The 20320-nt window shown below is 44.4% G+C and overlaps 1 protein-coding gene across 1 annotated transcript; it reads right to left on the bottom strand.

Moving 5' to 3' along the window:
* Positions 1 to 1000: 1000 nt before the first annotated feature.
* Prp31 (pre-mRNA processing factor 31) lies at positions 1001 to 12120 on the bottom strand. The gene is made up of 13 exons (XM_037430842.2): positions 11735 to 12120; positions 11114 to 11171; positions 10939 to 11022; positions 9755 to 9852; positions 8660 to 8766; positions 8311 to 8362; positions 7888 to 8005; positions 7561 to 7718; positions 7254 to 7471; positions 4284 to 4356; positions 2585 to 2713; positions 1753 to 1848; positions 1001 to 1187 (listed from the first exon to the last, which is right to left on the bottom strand). The coding sequence occupies exons 1-13, from the start codon at positions 11906 to 11908 to the stop codon at positions 1083 to 1085; spliced, it is 1470 nt and encodes a 489-aa protein (XP_037286739.1). The 5' UTR covers positions 11909 to 12120; the 3' UTR covers positions 1001 to 1082.
* Between the last annotated feature and the right edge of the window lie 8200 nt (positions 12121 to 20320).

Genomic DNA, 20320 nt, shown 5'->3' on the forward strand with positions numbered 1-20320 from the left:
CGGCAATGCTTGATAACGTCACTTACACGCTCCAAACTTTCTTTTGTGATGAGGAACTGGTAAACGTCCTCCGCGATCCCTTTTAGAAGATGACCAACCTTGTCCTCTTCTATCATCCAGGGGTCCAGTGCCCTGCACAATTTGAGCACCTCCTCGATATACGTCGTGCAGGTTTACCCGGGGACTTGCGCTCATTGCATAAGAGTTTGCTCGGCACGCTTCTTTTTCGCTGCCAGATCCCCGAAGCACAACTTGATTTCATCGACGAACTTCCGCCACGCCGTAAGGTTTTCTTCGTGATTTTAAAATCATACAGATTTTCAAACCTTAGAGAAAGAGTCCCAGATTATTGAGCTGGCTGGTGGCATCCCAGCCATTAAACCGACTCGCCCGTTGGTAGGAGCTGAGGCATGAGTCGACATCGTCTCCAGCTTGTCCAGCGAAGGATGGAGGCTGGATGTAGAGCTGTCACGGAATGCAGGAAGCAGGTGGGTCCTTGTCGTTGTTGTAAGACGCCATCGCAGGTGGCAGACCAGCAAGTGGTCGGCTTCGGCGAAGCTCCGCATATTGCACCTCAGTGGTCGATGAGTCTCCGTTCGTCGGGGGCGCCGTTATCGTAGCCAGCACCTCTAACCAAAACTGTTACGATGAGGCGTGTTTACTGAAGAACAAATGGCGAAGGGTAGTCGCGCCGACACCGAGCTCCTTCCAAACAGACCACTTCGTTCTCCTTTCCTCCCTTCACACGTTGCCGCTTCAGCGTAACAATATATTGTTTCGCATGAGGACGTAATAGTAGAGCACAAACTACAAACACTTTTGTCTATACGACATTATACGTATTGCACTCTATATAATAATAAAGGTGCCCACACTGTGAGGAGTGTGCAACTCTCTGCCAAATACCTTTTCCTACTTTGATGTTGCACCTTAACTGTGAATTGTTGAGCCTTGCCATACACCATTTACTAGCCTCAAAAGACGGCAAAAATAAGTAGCATTTTATGTGTTTGCTGAGCAATCGAACTTTATTTGACACCTGTATGTACAACTTAGGGTGAAGATGGGAGAAGCGCTGCTGTTCACTGCTTGGCAATCTTGAGGAAGCCCGCTGTGTTGGAGAAATACTTTGCGCCGCTGTCGCTGGCCTTCGCTTCAGCCGCGTGGGGGTTTACGATCTCCAGACCCTGAAAAAACATTGCAGGAGTGAGTGACAACATGTGGTACATTTTGAACCGGTGCATGGCACAAGCAACATGAACTTGAATGTGAACAGAATGTATGCTAGGTATAATTAAGTGAGATGTCTGCCTTTAAACTTTTACCACAATTTGTTCTAGTGCTTTTGGACATATGCGGCTACGGTGGCTGTATTTCGATGGTTGCGTATATCTGGAGGCTCACGTGCTCAGATTTAGGTGCATGTCAAATAAGCCCACATGACGGCAATTTCTAAGCCTCTACTACGACGTCCTGCATAATCATGTTGTGGTTTTGGGGGACATAAAAACAACAAACACGATTACATTACAAAAACATGCAGAAGTAAAGCAGTGCAGTATATGGTAGACAAAAAGCTTGAAAGAATGGCACACCAACAAGCCCAAAAAGCTTGAACTCTATGTTTAACTGCTCTGTGGTAGCCGGTTTATGAATATGCATTGAGTAATCTGAAATGTGTTTCGCAGTTCACTAAATTGGGGCCTCGTTCGTCTGAGCTTAAAAAAACAAAAGCTTGAATGCACCGCTTACCTGAAGTGGTGTGAACGCGACGCTCGAAGCCGTACCGGACACATGTCTTCGGACTGTTGTGCTGCCACCATACACTTGCTGCCGCTGGAGGTTTTTCTGTGAAGTAGGATGCAGTACACAAGCTTGTAACAAATCGCACAGGAACAAACTATCAGAAATCGTGCTCCTACATGTACGCTAAAAGGTCAGCACTTCCCCACATAAAACAACTGAAGACTCTGGCACCCTTTTATAATCATTGTAGTCTGCCCGAAAAGCTTAGCAAAAGGGTGCCAGCTTTAGATTACATAAACACATTGACTGGACGCACACACACATTTGCAACTACAATGCGATTCCAGACAGCTTCCTCCCTCCCCCCTCACACACACTCACTTAATTTGATAACACCAAACATAGTATTGTGGTTAAGGATATATCCTCGATGACAAATATAATTAAAAGTGTAAGTGTTGAAGGTTGATAAAGTGAAAAAAGGAGAGTCATGTAACGATTACAATTTCAACAATGCATAAAGCAAGCATAGCTTCGATTTTCAAAAACAACATTTTTAGCAAACTACTAAAATTTGCAACTCACCATGGAGGCGTGCATTTCTATGTGATTGCCAGCATATACAGTAGGTGAATGTGGCCACAGAAAAGCTAGCAAAATTACTTCATTGAAACGATATCATCGATACACACTACATAACAATGAAGAAGGCACCATAGAAAAAACAGTATAAGAGCTACATTAGCATGACCTTTTCAACTAAGTATGCACAGTGAATGCACAGGACCAATGCACATAAAAAGCACTGAACACAATGACAACGTTTTGTCTAATTCACCTGGAGTGTTTTGGAAATTCGGACTTTGGTCTTCTCATCCACTTGGGCCGACCTGATCCGGCCGGCGCCGGCTTTGCCAATCTGCCCTGAGCTGAAGCCAAGATCTTCCTGGTAGGCGTCCTCTTCAATCTGCAAAAGGGGGGGCGGGGGAATAAAAGTGAGCAAGAGAGCAATAAAGAGAAGTCACACAAAAAGTGGAGCACGACACAAATCTTGCCCTTCAAGGGTTGATGGCTATACTTTGTATATAGAGAGTTTACTATAAATTCTTTATCAAAAAGTGCAGTGAGGCACTTTTCATGTGTTGGCTATGCCCCTGTAAGTGTGTTAGTCCTAATGGTATAGAAATCGCTTCTCGTGTCATTAGACATGTTTTGTTAACGTATTCATGTTGATGAAATACCGGATGTCATCAAACAAGGCATTTAGTCGAAAAGAACACATGCTGCAGAGAAATATTCACATGGTCCCTTATATAAGCATTTCCCTAAGATTACTAAAAGCTAGTTCCTCCTTTTCATTTTTTTGGTCGATTGTATTGACCCTACTAGAAGGGTTTCAGCACCTAATGTGATTTCGCACTTCCTCCGGCATCGGAGGAAGAGAATGCTCTCTGCAGTGGTTTTGCAGTGTCTCTGTGATCAGCCCACGCCTGACAAAACGTAGATGTTGTGTGGTGACGTCATCATAAGACGTCCTGTGATGTCATTTCAGAGTGACGCAACAAAATTTGGCGGTCTGTGATGTCATGTCTTGCGCTAACGCTGCCAATGCCGATGGTCATCTTTCGCGTTTGGAGTAACATCCGAGGCTTTTACCTTTTAACAGCATGAGCAAGTTGCATATCTAATAGTACAGATGGCCAATGCAGCAGGGCTCTAACTTGGTCAGCGTAATAATCGCTTTCCATTAGCAAGCCTTGTTGCGCAGCTTTGAAACATGTTGAAATGTTCTAACAACAAAAGAAACGATCACAAAATGAAGCACTCTTTCAGAGGCACATATCTTTTACAAAGAATCACACTCAAACCTCATCATAACAAAGTTGCACCTTACTTGAAAATAACTTCGTTATATGCGAAAATTCGTTATAAAGGTACATTCCCAACACTACAGATATTGCAATACTATTCCTCATTTGCTTTGTAATAACCAATATTTCGTTATATCCAGGTTCGTCTCATCGAAGTTTGAGTGTACTAACTTATTGAAGTGTTCTGTGATCGCCTACAGATTCAACATATCTAGGTATGCCTATACTTGCGTAAATCTAGACCCATGACTAAGCGTTTATGCAGGCACCAAGAGGGTGCAAAGCACTGTTGAACACATTTTGCTTCAGTGGTACGAACTTACTGGACGACAACGTGACATAAAAGGTGCAAAGCATTAGCTTAGCCTTCACATTGTTTGTGATTGCAGCTGACAGTAAGCGAAGACCAAAGTTCCTAACACTATTGCATAGGAAAGGAAGCTTGAGCGAGTTGGTATGGGTTCAGCTAAGTCGAACAGCGCACACGGGACCTATATATCATCTGTTTTTTTCCAAATAAGTGCTAGTCACGAGTCAGTGCTTGTCTGTGTTCTTTCCCTTCGTCCTCGTCCCGCATGCACTGTTCAACCAAGATGAACTGGTATAACTGAAGATGAACTGTTGCATAGGAAGTTGAAAATGGCAGAGGCAGACTGATAAACCCACCTCTCCGAAACTCATTCGGTTGGCTTGCTTGCGAAGTTCAGTCACAGCAAATCGCTCCTTCATTCGCCGTACCCTGTGGAAGTGACGCACACCTTCAGTTACGGACAATGTCTCACAAAGTTCACAAATAACTCCTCTTTTGTACAGCTGCTGGTTATAAAAACGGATTTGTGATCTTGCTTGAAAATACTCGTAGCATGGAATTTCGGAGAAAACCTGAGGTGAAATTGCTGCCGGGTTTCTTAAATTTGAAACTAACTGTAAGAAAAATGGCATTTTGGTGCTTTGGCCTTCTCAAAATACAGCAACAGTGGCCAGGAACTAACAAGAATGAGAATTATTGTTGAGACTTTATGTCCCAAAACAATGATGTGAGAGGCACTGTATTGAAGGGCTTGGAAAATTTTGACCACCTGGCGTTATTTAACGTGCAACTAAATCTCAGCACATGGGCTTCTAGCACTTCGTTTCCATCAAAAATGTGGCCGCCACAGTTGAGATTTGATCCTGCAACCTTTGGGTCAGCTTCTGGCCAAGAATTTGGCCAGTGACCCGACCTGGCAGCACAATGTTTTCATAAAGACTGAGTTGTCATGGTGGGTCTTCTTGAAAAACCATTTCCATGAGACCATTTCCATTTCTGTGGTGATATTGGTTCTGCACAGAGGTAGGCAAACTCTTTCACGAGTTGACCAACTCAGACTTAAACCGGGGCTATGATTGAGTTTGAGTGAGTTCAGTCAAACAAATTTTGGCAAGCCCGAGTATAAGTGTAAATTATATTTCCTCGGTGACTCTGGTTAGAGATCCACTTCGACACCCTATGGCCCCAACTACTCACTCATCTTTAGTATTACTATCAGCCTCGTGCCAGTTCACATTTATATTCGCGTCTACTTATATATTGCAATGCAACAGCATTCATATGCCACCTCTATATTAATCGGGAGCACGATGTTATGGAGGAGGGAAGTGCATTGATTTCCCCGTAGAAACTCTTTCAACTGGAAGTTCTCGATAAAGCACCTCGTATGAGCCTTGTTTTCTAAAAACGTGCTTACTGGGTTGCAATGATTGATAATTTGTATTTGAAGGCACAAGATCGAAAAGTGCCACAGAAAGCACTGATTACGTTACATATTGTGGTTGAAGAGCATTGAAACCATAACCAAAAAAGGCAAATTATATGCTAGCACACTGATGAGTTGACTAATTCAGACTCAGACTAAGAATGAGCCAAAGGTCTGAGTGAGTCCAACTGAGTACAGTGGAACTTCTATTATACGTCCCCCGGTTATGCGATGACCCGCATTTTACGACGAATCGGTTTGGTCTCGGCAAAATCCCCACAGAAATGATGTATTAGAAGCCCTGGTTATACGACAAAGTTTCACGCTGAACCCCCCCCCCCCCCCTCCATCTTACGACTTTCAGATTCTGCCCAAAAGAAGAAAACCACCTTTGCTTGAATCAAATGTCGACCAAATATTCGCAAGTACAAAATATGAACTTGCGTTCCCTTAGGTTGATGATTGGAGAAGTAGAGAGTGAGACAGGATGCCTTCTCAGAGTGGAAAACTTATTCTCCTGGAAGTTCATGTGCTTCTACATAATCAAATCAAATCAAGTTTTATTATTTCATAATAATATGTACAAAAAAAGAATATACAGAAAAAGGTCCCGTAGTGTACACTGAAACAGGACCTCCTATGAAACGTAAACACAAGTATTTGGTTAGCAACAACAGTGCGAAACTAAGAGAATACAAGGTTTAAAAAATGAAATACAGATACACATAAATTATGATGCTCTAATCAACTAAATGCAGTCAGAAATATAAATGGTAAAATATATTTATATACTTCTATATAAATAGCATGACATAAAAAAAAACCGAGAGACTGAAAAGAGAAGGGCATGGCGAGGGAGAAACCGGTTAGGCAGAAGAGTGAGCATCGCATAACAAAAATTTTTTCAATTCATGGCAAAATTAAGCCTCAGTTGCGTGCGTACGTATCCAAGGTCGTTACGTAGTCAAGCACTATCCACACGGAGTAGCTTCAGCCAGCTGAAAGGCTGATATTTTCATGCTTTCGGTCTGCGGAAACTTTTCCTCCTTAACATGCAGCTGATCCTTTGCCTTAGCCGCACTCGCAATCACAGGCCTGCGCACGCATAAGGGGGCGATGCTGGTGTTTTCTCCGTGCAAAATTACTTTCTCTTGACGCCAACACTCATACCAAGAGCGGGACACCACTCATTCCACTTCACAAGGCAACAAACTACAACACGCACAGATCAGCCACGCACGAAAGCATTCTATGCAAACTCGCTGTCCGTCGCCATTATGTGATACCAATGACACTGTGCCTGACTGTTCAGACTGGAGGTTGCTGGCGACCCAGTTTCAATTTCACATGCTGGCAATTTTCGGACTTTATCAATCAGTACAGAGTTGCGCGTCGCATTCGATTTTTTTGAAGGTTGAGAATAAAGATGCGCTCGCCTTTCCTCCAACTAAGCAATGCTGCCATTAGCTGCCACTGGCAAGAATAATTCAATTAACTTTCTTTGCAGAGGCACAATGTTGTGCTGGGGGCTTATTCAGGCAGTCTGCACCTGTTTTTTGGGCAAGGCTGAGTGTCACTGCTTATAATTTTAGTTTCTTGATTATACGACGCCCAAATTGCACGACGGTTTTGCCTTCTCCTATGTAAGTCCTATAATCGGAGTTCCACTGTAATACTTTGGCAATTTTGAGTCTGAGTGATTCTCATTGAGGGAGATTTTAGTGAATCTTAGTCTGGGCGAGTCCACTTCAGTCGTATTTTGGTCAGTTTGAGTCCAAGGGAGCCTTAAGCATGAAATACATTTTCTGAGTGAGTGTTGAGTGAGCTCCACTTTTTTGCCAACCCATGGTTCTGCGTTGTGACACGTTCGTATGTAAGGGACCTCTCGAGAGATACAGACCTGCGTCCTCCGCGCTTCTTGCGGTTCTGGTCGATGGGCGGGGGCAGCGGCTTGACCTGCTTGACGGGCGGCGGCTCCTGAAGCTTGTCCAGCTTGCGTTCCACCTCCTCCCGGAGGGACACACCCACCGTGCCGTCCGGGGACTCGTGGAAGCTGTCCACGCGCGCCGCCAGCACACACTTGGCTGCCAGCAGCCGGGAGGCCTTGCGTCGCAGGTCCTGACCACGAGGAGATGCAGAGCAGTGTGGTTATGTCGTGACGATAGTTAAATAAGCACAATTACGAGCAAGTGGCTACCGCAACTCACCGCCGGTGTGTTCTGTACAATGTCCGTGTAGTAGACAAAGCCCGTGTGCGGCATGACTGCCGTGGAGGAGAAGCCAGACAGCGTGCGCTTCTGGGAGCCGAGCACGAGCACATTGCAGGCGGGCATCTTGGATAAGTTGGTCAGGCCACCGGCTACACCTAAGGTTGAGAAATTAAGCAAATCATTGGTTGATTGATCAGCTGACTGATCCACAGAAATCAAGTAGAAAAGCAACAGCGAAAATACGAAGCACGTCACATGGACTTCGAATCGATTGCAAAAGCGATGCGACAGCTCAAGGCGCGAGAAGCAACCTCTGAAACTCACCCATCAGTTTCGCTGCAACCGACGCTCCGACAATTTGAGAGAGGTTGGGTGCAATGAACGACATCCGTGACTCGACATACGAGTAGATCTCCAACTTGAAGTCGTTCAGCTCGAGAGCCTGTAAGACATTGCTTGTGGTCACCAGGTTGCACAGAAAGAAATGATGCCATTCAGCATGCTATGATGCGCAGGAAACCTCAAGTGCACAAGGCATAGAAGTGTTGCTTTGATAAATGAGAGTTTGCAAGACCACCTATTACGCACGCATCTCTCGAAATGTCATAAGCGTTGCGATCTAAATATGACATTGCAAACTTATAGTGCGTTAGTAGTACTGAATTCCAGAACAGTCCTTCTTTTTATATTTTCACTGATGGTTCTAGAAGTTTGTAATGTGCTGCTTTTCTGACAGTCAGTGCTTACCATGTCACACGCCTCAAAGATGGTGGTCAACTCCTCTTGCGAAAGTAGTTGCCTGCATGGTTGCAAATAAAAAAACAAGGACCCAAGAGTGAGAATGATAGAAGAGAGGTACCTGAAGATGTCTTGCTCTATAAGCATGCAAGCACTGCTACTTGAAGTGGCGGTGACATGCATATGAATATGAACACAGTAGTGTAAGATGATTGACGCCAGTAACAGCAATAACCTGTTAGCGTACCATTGTCAAATGCATGTGTATTACACGCTCACTTTGTTAACTTTGCCCTCCTCAGAAATGCTCGCAACAGAGGGTTAAACGCATGACTAATCAAAGAACAACACTACTTGCCCCTGTGTCGTCGATGCTGTGACGCTGACGACCATGATGGTGGCAGGTGTCAGAAAACTCTGCAGCACTTCATTGTTCTTGGCCTTTTCCAAGCTGTTGCCAAGTTCCTACACAGAAAAGGCATGACAGCTCTGCATGACAGCTAATGCACTGCGAAACATCCCAGTATGCATCTACGACTGAGAGAGGAGGGCAGCGTCATTGATTCTACATCTTAGAGTTGACGTTTACATTGTTGGTTAAAGCACTTTATGTATTACGAAAGGCAAAATGAATGTAGGCTACATGAGGTCGGTTAGATCTCTTGGCAAAAGTGTATTAACACAATAGAAACGTATTCATCACAATGGTTCCCTAGTAAAGCCAGACTTAATGCGTAGAGAAGGAATGAGCAAGCACTACTACAAATGAGGCCATACTTTGTAACATTATGCATCCTCCTAACTCACACGTCTGACCCGGCATTGCTGGACCTGACATAGGCATGGACAGAAACTGCCAATGACGGTGAACGGACCTTTGACCACAATTTGCTCATCAGCCATGATGTATGAAAAGAAAGGTTTCGAAAAGATGTTCACAAAATAAAAGCTCCTAATTGACAATCTGCAAAAATCTGCAAGGGGACATTCCTGCAAGATTGTTTTCCAATTGAAACCTCTCGTCCACAGACTGCTTTTCACACTCATTGTGTTTTTGCCTTATCCCCACCCCTTACTTACGAATGACAGGTGCCTCATCCACCATGCAATTTGAGGCTTCGCATGAGCTGGGACTAAATGTTGTTTTGTTGTACTCACGTGCTTTCACTGAAATAGGAGCGGTAAAAGCACAGTGAGCGAAAAATGCAGTCTGCGCACAAGAGGTTTGGGTTGGAAAATAACCTTGCAGGAAAGCTGCCTAGCAGATTTTTGCAAATGGTCAGTTCACGTATGCAGATTGTATACATCCATGGCATGCTAACCCTTAGAATGTACATGTTAAAGCACCACAAGAATACTACTGCATTTAATCTACAAACAAATAAAATGAACATAACCTTTCTTTTTCCTTTGAAGTAAACTTGTGTGATTAATAGGCATAGTTAAAGCATACCTTTACGGTCAGGACATAATCCAGGGCTCCTGGGACAAGCGACTCCAGCTCGGGGAATCGCTTCTGGTAGTTGTCCCGGGTAAACTTGTGAATGATGTCTAGAGCGGAAAGTTACCAAAAAAATACATCTCGCAACAGTCTTTCAATACATTGGTATGCACATTCACTTATGCATTGATTGATTGATTTGTGGGGTTTAACGTCCCAAAACCATGATATGATTATGAGAGACGCCGTAGTGGAGAGCTCCGGAAATTTCAACCACCTGGGGTTCTTTAACGTGCACCTAAATCTGAGCACACGGGCTTACAACATTTCCATCTTCATTGAAAATGCAGCCGCTGCAGCCAGGATTCGATCCCGCGACCTGCGGGTCAGCAGCCGAGTACCTTAGCCACTAGACCACCACGGTGGGGCTCGCTTATTCATCCTATCCAACAATGCAGTCAACACGCGCTAACAGCGCATGTTGACTGCATTGTTGCTAACAGCACGCGCTAACAGCAGTTAGCGCGTGCTGGCAGGCACGAGCGTCTGTGTAAGCTGCCAGCGTTTATAATATAAAGCACATGCCATGCAGAAATCAGAAATAACTTTGGTAATTGTCAGATGGAATGATCTAGAAAAGCATGCAGCACTCATACAGGTACTACAAAAAAGTAGCTTGATTACAAAGTTAATGCCGAATTGTGCAGAAATGTTTTGCAGTTATACAAAATAAATGTGGTTTCTGGTCAAACTATGAGGATACAACTTTAGGAGTAGCACAAAACGACAAGCAGACAAGACACGATGCGTGGCTTGTTTGAGCATGCTTCGACTTGTGCCTCGTTCCTGTCTGGGTATTATATTGCAATTTTTGGGCTCTCATCCTTAATAGCCTGGTGCGGTAGCAATGAAGCCCTACGTGTCCACCATAGCCTTTCATTATGTGAGTTGTACGGTGAACCTGAGTACAACACTCACATCAGCAGGGTTTGGGGTGCAATAACACTGACTTCCAAAGCGTGAGAGCTATGGGCACTGTAAATGGTAAGCAAACAAACATGTTTGCATTTTATAACATATAACTGTCTAACTTCAGAGGGTTTCAAACAATTGGTAACACTATTTTTCACGTTTACGCTTGCTTCACCACTGTTAGGAGAAAGTAGAGAGGACAATGTCTCCATCGGTTTGCTTACTTATTTCGTTGTCAATCTCGACAGCCAGGTTGTTGGCTTCGACGATGAGCTGGTATTCCGGGTCTGCTTCAACGGGGCCGGTCACTGAAGTGTGAAGCGAAAATGTCAAAAACCGCCCCCCCCCTCCCCCCCAAAAAAACCAGAGCCATTTAAGCACAGGTAAAAGTGCACTTACCTTCTTCCTTGCGGGCCTGCAACACTTTCTGTTTGATTTCGCTCATAACGCGGGCCAGCTAGAAAAGGAAAGCAAGTGTCATGGTGTTCACAACAGAACTGTTTGGATGTTAGTCAACGTTGCGTATCATGTTCTTGTATGCATGCAAAACATGTTTATGTTAGAGGATACATGTTTATTACTCGTAGCTCCTTCAACAACGGGTGCTTCGATTGAATTATGGTGCAAACGATTTGCTCCAGAAGTGGTGTAAGCAAAAACAATGTGAAAATACCCTTTGAGGGACCCTTTAGGTTCTGGCAGCATTCGTTAACTGGTTACCTCAGTACTTTTAACACGCACTATATTCTGCGATGAAAACATACGTTGTGTTCAACCAACACTAGGACCTTCCGATAGTCTGGAAGGGTTTGTTTTGAGCGAGGCTGGGGACGGGGCAAACGAAACTATCTGTCGACGCGGCGCGAAGTCTTCAAGAGGCAGAAAATAGGGATAAGTTACACAACTCGTTTTCTATATGGCTTCTTCTTATCCAGAGTTCCCACAATGAAACCCCCGCACGGAAATAACCAAGCACATCGAACACATTCACCGCATTTCGAATGCGCACGCACATCTTACCTCTTCGGAGTCCCGAAGCTTGGCGATCGCACGCACCGATTTGACCTTCGTGTCGATCTCGAGCGGTATGACATCTTCGACCTCCTGAATGTGCGTGTCCTGCTGGTACAGCTGGTCTTCCTCGAGGTCTCCGGCGTCTTCCAAATCGGCCAACAGTTCGTCCGCTAGAGACATCTCTGCGGCTCAAGCGCCCGGCAGCGTCACGGAAGGTACCGAATATGGGCGAACGGCGAGCTTATTCACGCAAACTGCTGCTTCTAGACTGAGGGAGAATATGATCGGGGGTGAAAAGGAGCGATTTGGATCGCCACACGTCGCGTAAAATGCAAAAGACGCACTTTTCGCGAGCACATACACAAACGTTGCGGCGACGTTCAAGCCAACGCGCGGTCGTCCATGCTGCTAATGCTGCAATGCAAAATCGAAACTGCAGCAGAGTATGGTCAACTTTAGCAGAACGGTTTCATGCACGTTCTTAACCGGTGTACAAAATAGTAAGCTAAACAAGATATGACACGCAGTTTAAAAAATTACGCTTTCAGCAACTATAAAAAAGAAACTCAACCACAATTTTCAAACGAAATTCTTTTTTTTTAAATTGAAGATTGTACAGTGGAATGATTTGCGGTAGAAAACTGTACGCCTTAACTAACTGCAAACGCCGGATTAAAGAACACCTAATCAAGAAAGAGGTGAAAAATTTACCAAAAATAAATCTCTCAATACTCTCAGCCATATCATAGGCACTGCGCCCTGCTCCCGACCGGGTTGCAGAAATTAGGTGCCCTTTCTCATCTTCTAACCACTACCACCACCACCATATCAGTTCCGATTGGCTCAAAGAACGGCTGTGCCTCTACACCAGCCTCTCTTTTGGCTTAAAATGCCGCCAAATATAAACACGTCAGGGTAGATAACTTCAGAAGGGATATCTGACACTCCCAAAACAACCGCCCGCTTCTAGCATGACATACTATTCTTGATAGGAAAGTCACAATCGCATAGTGGTCAAGTAAGGGAACTCGAAGCTAGCAAGATTACGTTTATTGTTGCTGAAGAGAGCCTTCAAAGAACGCTACCACAGAAGCTACATGTTTCCAGAGTGCAGTGAGACGATCTTGAGGGCAGTGTGTTGACCAGCATGAACCAAGCTCGCCAATTTTCAGCTGGAAGAGTTCAGACAAGTCAGGAAGAACGTCAACGATCGACAGGCATGACTTCAGTCATAGCTTAATTTAGGAGTTAGGTTATGCTTCGCTTTGTGTGGCTACGTAATACATGCGGCAAAATTTCGATTGCTGGTCGTATTGATCAAGGAATCTTTTTGTTAATGTGAAAAAAAAAATAATGATAACCCAGTTTCCCAAACGAAATCTGCATGAACAACGGAGCTGCGGTTCTCTTGCTAATATAGCCAAGGAGGCTACGCAGGTTAGGTGGGCTTTATTGCAGATGTTGAGTCCCGAAAGTCTTGTTCATACGCAGTTCTAAATTCTGTCTGCAACGTCTACGTCAGATTTTATGGTTTCATTTTACTTCCTTAATCAGTGGCGGCGCCGGAATTTTTTGAAGAGGGGGGCACCAACGACAAGCGAGTTCATTAAGGGGGAGGGGGTAGGCAGGGAGGCTGGAAACATATATGCTTTGACCACTCGGCCCGACGGTGCGTCCAGATAATGTTCGTCTCTTTCCTTCTCTCGCCCCGCCATGGTGGTCTAGTGGCTAAAGTACTCGGCTGCTGACCCGCGGGTGGCGTGATTGAATCCCAGCTGCGGCGGCTGCATTTTTGATGGAGGCAAAAATCCTTAAGACCCATGCTCTCAGATTTGCGTGCACGTTAAAAAAACCCAGGTGGTCGAAATTTCCGGTGTCCTCCACTACAGCGTCTCTCATAATCATATGGTGGTTTTGGGACGTTAAACCCCACATATTAATCGATTCCTCCTCTCAGATGGATGGATGGATGGATATGGCTGTACCCTTTAGATCGGGCGGTGGCTAGTGCCACCAAGCCGTAATACTTAATGAACTCAAAACTATATTTATTTATTTTTTTCTTAAAAAGTGAGTTTGAGGATTCGTACTTTGCAGTGAAGAGTTTAATTTTCACTCGTGCCTTGACTTTAGTCGCCAATCAGATAACCTCCTTCTAGTTAAGTCTACTTGCTTAAAGTCTATTTTGCCCTCCCGGTCCCTAAACCCCAGTGCTTTGAAAAACTCTGCGCCATCATCCTGAACTATAGGGTGAAGCCCTTTACAGAACATTATCAAGTGGTCGGCAGTTTCTTCTTCCTCTCCACACGCACTGCATACTGTGTCTACCCCTTCGTATTTGGCCCGATATGTCTTGGTTCGCAGTACTCCCGTCCTTGCCTCAAACAGTAGAGAACTACCCCGAGTATTATCATAGATCCTTTCCTTGGCAATTTCCTGCTTAAAAGTTCGATAGATCTCCAGTGCGGACTTCTTAATCATGCCCATTTTCCACATGTCAGTCTCCGTTTCCTTCACTTTCTTCTTAACCGATAGTTCTTTTTGGTTTAGCCACCTGCTGTTTTCTAAGTATTTACCAGTCAACTTCCTGGTTCGCTTCCTCCATTTTGTATCGACATTCTTCATGTACAAGTAGCTGAAAACCTTCCTAGCCCAACGCTCCTCCTTCATTTCTCTCAATCGCTTCTCAAATTTTATCTTGCTGCTAGCTTCCCTGCCCTCAAATGATGTCCATCCCATATCACCTTGTACTCCCTGATTTGGTGTATTCCCGTGAGCTCCTAAAGCAAGCCTACCTATTCCACGTTGCATAATTTCTAATCTTGCTTGAACTTGTGATCTCATGCACAAGACCGCATTGCCGAACGTCAGCCCAGGAACCATGACCCCTTTCCATATTCCTCTCACAACATCATACCTATTGTAATTCCACAGTGCCCTATTTTTCATCACTGCTGCATTCCTGTTACCTTTAGTCGTCACGTATATTTCGTGTTCCCTCAGGTACTCGGTCCCTTTGCTTATCCATACGCCCAGATATTTGTATTTATCTGTTATCTCTAGCGTGACCTCCTGTATTTTAAGCTCACTACCTTCGTTGTCATTGAAAATCATGACTGCTGATTTTTCCTTACTGAATCTAAAATCTAACCTATCTCCCTAATTACCGCAGATGTCCATCAATCTCTGCAAATCTTCCTTGTTGTTGGCCATTAGCACAATATCATCTGCGTACATTAATGCTGGTAGTGCCTGATCAATAAGTTTTCCTTGTTTGACTAAAGAGAGGTTGAACCCCAGCCCACTTCTCTCTAATTTTGCCTCTAATCCTTGTAGGTACATCATGAATAATAAGGGTGACAGGAGGCACCCCTGCCTAAGCCCCCGTTTAACCTCTGCAGGCTTGGATACCTGTTTTTCCCACTTTATAACTACCTTGTTACCTTTATAGATACCCTTTAAAAGATTAGTGACTACATGTTCCACGCCTAGTGTGTCCAGTATTCCCCACAATTCCTCTTGAACCACGCTATCGTACGCTCCCTTGATATCCAAGAATGCCAGCCACAAGGGCCTGTGTTCTTTTTCTGCTATTTCGATGCACTGCGTCAGTGAGAACAGATTGTCTTCCAACCTCCTGTGTTTCCGAAACCCATTCTGCACTTCCCCCAGCACCCCCTCATCTTCTATCCATGCCTGCAGTCTTTCGTTTATAATCTGCATCGCCAGCCTGTAGACCCCTGATGTCACTGTTATAGGACGGTAGTTGTTTATGTCAGCTTTGTCCCCCTTTCCTTTATAGATCATGCTCATCCTGCTAAGTTTCCATCCATCGGGAACTTCACCATCGATTATTATTTTGCTCACTGCCTCTCTCAAAGCCTGCTCAGACTTCGGACCTAATGTCTTTATCAGCCTAATTGGAATGCCATCTGGGCCTGTTAATGTACTACTAGGAACCCTTTTCTCAGCCCTTTCCCATTCTCGTTGTGAAAATGGAGTCATTGCACCACTTGATTCGTCCTTGTCTATTGTGGTGCATAAAGTACTTCTTTGTTGAAATTTTTCTGTCACCCTTGCTCTTATATATTCAATAGCTTCGTCCCCTTCTAGCCTGGCACCTTGGGCTGTAGTTATGAAACTCTGCTCTAGGCTCGTCGCATTTCTTAGGCAGTTTAGATGGTTCCAAAATTTCGCAGCTGCCTTTCTATCTTTTTTTATGTACTTCTGCCAGCCACTGAGCTCCCTTTATTCTAATCTTTTCATTGATCAGAAGGGATGCAGCCCTTCTACAGCTTAGAAAGGTTTCCCATTTTCTTTCAACATCACCTGTCGGTTCACCCCGCTGCTTAGCATGTCTGTGTTCCCTAGAGGCTTCCTGACGTTTTGCTGTGGCTCTCTTAACTTCCTCATTCCACCAACTTTTGGGTTTGTGTCTTCTTTTCCGGGGTGACTTGTTACGCGTCTTAGCAAGTTCTAGCTCAAAGAGTCTAATTAGATTCATGTATGTCCACACTGTCTTATTATCCTCCGTGATTGCTTTCTCAATTTGTTTACTGGCTATTTCAATCTGCCTTTCTGAATAAAAATTTTCCTGTAGTTGCTCATCTTGTCTCCTTCCCACTTTCACTGCTCTTCCAAAACTTAGCTTGATACGTTTGTGATCACTACCCAGACTTCTGGAGCCACCTTCATCTATGTGCATTCCCTGAGCTTATCATACATACTATGTGACATCAGTGCATAATCTATCGTTGACTGCAGCCTTCCTACCTCCCATGTTATTTGCCCTTCACACTTCTCGGTACTGTTGCAAATGATCAAGCCTTTCACACATATACATGATCATTTTGCCTGTCGGGTCGGTATACCCATCTATATCTTCTATGTGCGCATTCATGTCTCCTAGTATAATTATCTCACACTCTCTTCCTAACTCTTGAATGTCCTTTGATATACACTCTACCATTGCCTGGTTTTCCTCTCTGGCCTTTGCTCCCGTCCACAAGTACTCGAAACCAAGGAGTGTCATTTGACCTGCCACTTTCCCTTTTAGCCATAAATGTTCCTTGCACTCCTGCTTGACCCTTTGCCAGTCTGTACTTTTATGAATGAATGCCCCAATACCACCCCCCTTTCTGCTGCCTTCTGTTCTATTACAATATTGCCACGCGTAGTCCGGATTGTTCGGAGGTTGTTCGATGTCCCTGAGATGTGTTTCTACAAAACCGTATACCATCGGCTTCTCTTCCCTTAGCTGTTCTTCTATCTCTTCCCACTTCAGCCTGTTCCTACCACCCTGCATGTTAATATACTCTATGTCTGAATTGGCTCGGCGCTCGTGGCTGCGTCTATTTATGCCCCGGACTTTACCTATCTTAGACATTGGTGCCACTTTGGAATCGTATCTGTCCATACCACCTGTCGAAGAGTCTCCCTGGTTGTTTCCCTCGTTACTAGCTATCCTGCACTCCGAAGGGCTCGCTTGCCCCCCAGAAAAGCTACTGCGCGTCCTGCAAGTCGCCAACCCACCTCATGACCTAGTCACACATCGAAGTGAATTCTGTCTCGTTGAAAACCTCGGCCCCCATGTTGCAGCGCCCCCTACGCAACCACATGGGGGCACTGCGACATGTGTGCGGTATTGGTGTCGCTATTAGTACACTGTAGTTTTACTCCCATTAGGGGCTTTGGGAATCCACAAAAACGTCTTACGCCTAAAAAATTTCGTAAACGAATCAGACTTTTTTCGAGGGTGGGGGCACCACATTGAAAGGATCATTTTTATATCTGCATGCCATGACGTAGAAAAAAAGGGGGGGGGGGCGGCACGGGTTTGTTGTGACACTCCCTGGATACGCCACTGGATTGCTGGACATTAGCAAAGTTGGTTGAATGAAGAGAAAATGAACTTACGAATTAGAAGTTTTGTCATTTCGACCCCTTACTTTATTTCATTTTTAATGAAAAATCTAATAAACGTATTTATATTACGTTCCTATAATTACGATAAGATGCCTGTTGAAAAATGTCACAGCTCTAACATTTTCATATGTTTAAGAAACACTTTTTTTGTTTTCTTGGAATGTTCTTGTCCCCCCCCCCCCCCCCCTCATTTTTCTTTGACAATTTCTATAGCTGCACCATTCATGGCCAGTCCTCCGGAGCGGGTTGAGCTTTCTGGTGCCCTTTAGTTAAGCCATTCCTCCAGAACCAAACCAACCAACAAACTCTTTAACAAGTTCCATCTCATATTTCGACCACTTCCTCGCTTACCATTTTGAGTTATATTTGGTGTTTTATATTTAAGTAAATATACAGCTTTCCTTAGCTTCAAAGTCTCTTCTGCCGCCCCGTGTTTAGTCCATCCGCTTAGTGGGTGAGCGCCACGGTGATGAGAATTGCGCCGCCATCATCATCAACATCAAACCTCTACATCTACAACTGCCCTTGTTTTCAAATCATGGGTGAGTTATCCGTGTGTAGCTGGAAACGGACACGAACCACGCTGTAAAAACGAGTGTAGCGCGCCGCTGCATGCCTTCAAGCGCACTGAATTCGTGCCGCGACTTCGCTATATTTCATTTTTAAGTTTTTAACTGTAGGATAGAAGTTTTACTGCCAGTTCATCGGTTTCTGATCGCAACATTTCACGCCCTTCTATAATTTTCCTGATAACACTCTGACGTTGTAACGTTAAATACGTGGGTACACGTTAAAGAACCCCAAGGGTGGTCAAAATTTGTGGAGCCCTCCACTACGGCGTCTCTCACAATCATATGGTGGTTTTGGGACGTTAAACCCCACAAATCAATCAATCAATGAACGTTATTTGCGTGCACAAACATGAACGTGCCGGATTCGTGAATAGTTCACCAGATTAACGCGATAAACGAGATGCTGGAAAGTATAAATATGACATATATTGGCATCACATCCTACAACAACCGCAGTGGCAGCACATGCATTGTAGTAATGAGGACTGTTAAGTGACACGCTTAATTAATTTTCTTTTTCTCGCAGCAACTGAAAGCCTCGTGGATACGACCGGTGGTCGTAAGTTTGCCGCGTGTATTACGTCACCTCTATTTCGTTTTTTTTCTTGTTTTTTTTTCAACAAAGTGCCGAGATGTATGTATCTCATATGGTTACTTTTGTCCGGTGCTTTCTTCAGCAGCCGGCATGACGGAATTCGGCAAGCATATAAATTGCATTTTTTCAAAACTCCATTTCCACGACACGTTTGTAAATACAAGTGCGCGCGTAGCATGTTCTCTAGATTTCTCTTGCTAGAAGTCCTCTATATCGCCTTTTTTTCCAGAGCACACTTACACGGTCACGGAGGTAAGGCACTGGTGGCCCCGGGAAGGGTGCCGGCCCTTACCAGGTCTATCTCGAGCATTTGATATTGTACGCTAGGAGCTGCAATCGAATGACCAATCAGGGAGCAATAACTTGTGGCACAAGAGCGCCATAGGAATAATGGAAGCGAACGAAGCTCGAGGTGTGAATGCCTGACATGCTTTCTTTCTTTCTTTCTTTCCTTCCTTCCTTCTTTCTTTCTTTCTTTCTTTCTTTCTTTCTTTCTTTCTTTCTTTCTTTCTTTCTTTCTTTCTTTCTTTCTTTCTTTCTTTCTTTCTTTCTTTCTTTCTTTCTTTCTTTCTTTCTTCCTTTTCTTCTTTCTTTCTTCCTTTTTTCCTTCCTTTCTTTCTTTCTTTCTTCCTTTTTTCTTTCTTTCTTCTTTTTTTCTTTCTTTCTTTTTTGTCTTCCTTTCTTTCTTCCTTTTCTTTCTTTCTTTCTTTCTTTCTTTCTTTCTTTCTTTCTTTCTTTCTTTCTTTCTTTCGGACAACGTAAAGATCTTATGTTGCACGCAGGGGAACTGAATAAAACTGACTTGACTTTTGCATTGTGCAATGCTACTGCTCCCCAACGCCCGACCCTCTTCTTGCTGTTTTTTTTTTTCATGCCGGGAATCAGACATGTATCCACATTCTCGCCAGCGCCACATTTCACTTGCCAAAATTAGCACCTACAGCGTGAAATGACAAGTGGCCTCAATAAAGAGATTTGCCTCATCAGAAACGACTGATCGCCGACGAGCCCATGATCGCATCAACAATTGGCTAACGGTGCATACAAATACGCACGTGGCCCGCTCACCTTCGAGTTCCGTATAACCGTAAACTCGCCGGCGCCAGATTTTTCGCGTATGCCGCCACGGCAATGTGAGTTACAAAAATTTCCATTGAATGGCTTTTGCGTAGTACTATAGTGAGGCTAAGAAGTGCGAGAGGCTGAGCCATTTTTTCCTCGACACGCATGTCTCTCCGCCAACCGTCTCAGCTCACTTGAGCCGAGTTCGTGAAGTAGCAACCGACGTGTTGATTACGTCACTAAAAGTGGCTCGAAAAGCGGCTCTCGGTTTGCTTTACACTCTATCGTCGTGCGGCGCGTAGATTGGAAAGGTTCTTTTGCGATCAGAAGTTTTTTTTTTTTTTTACTGGAATCTCCTTGTTCGCGTGGCTGCTGGCCGTCGGCGTACCGCAGGAGCTACTCGGCATGGTCCTGCGTCGTGCTTATGACGTCACTCTG

Source organism: Rhipicephalus microplus, chromosome 7 (genome assembly GCF_043290135.1).
Source record: "Rhipicephalus microplus isolate Deutch F79 chromosome 7, USDA_Rmic, whole genome shotgun sequence".
Lineage (NCBI taxonomy): Eukaryota > Metazoa > Arthropoda > Arachnida > Ixodida > Ixodidae > Rhipicephalus > Rhipicephalus microplus.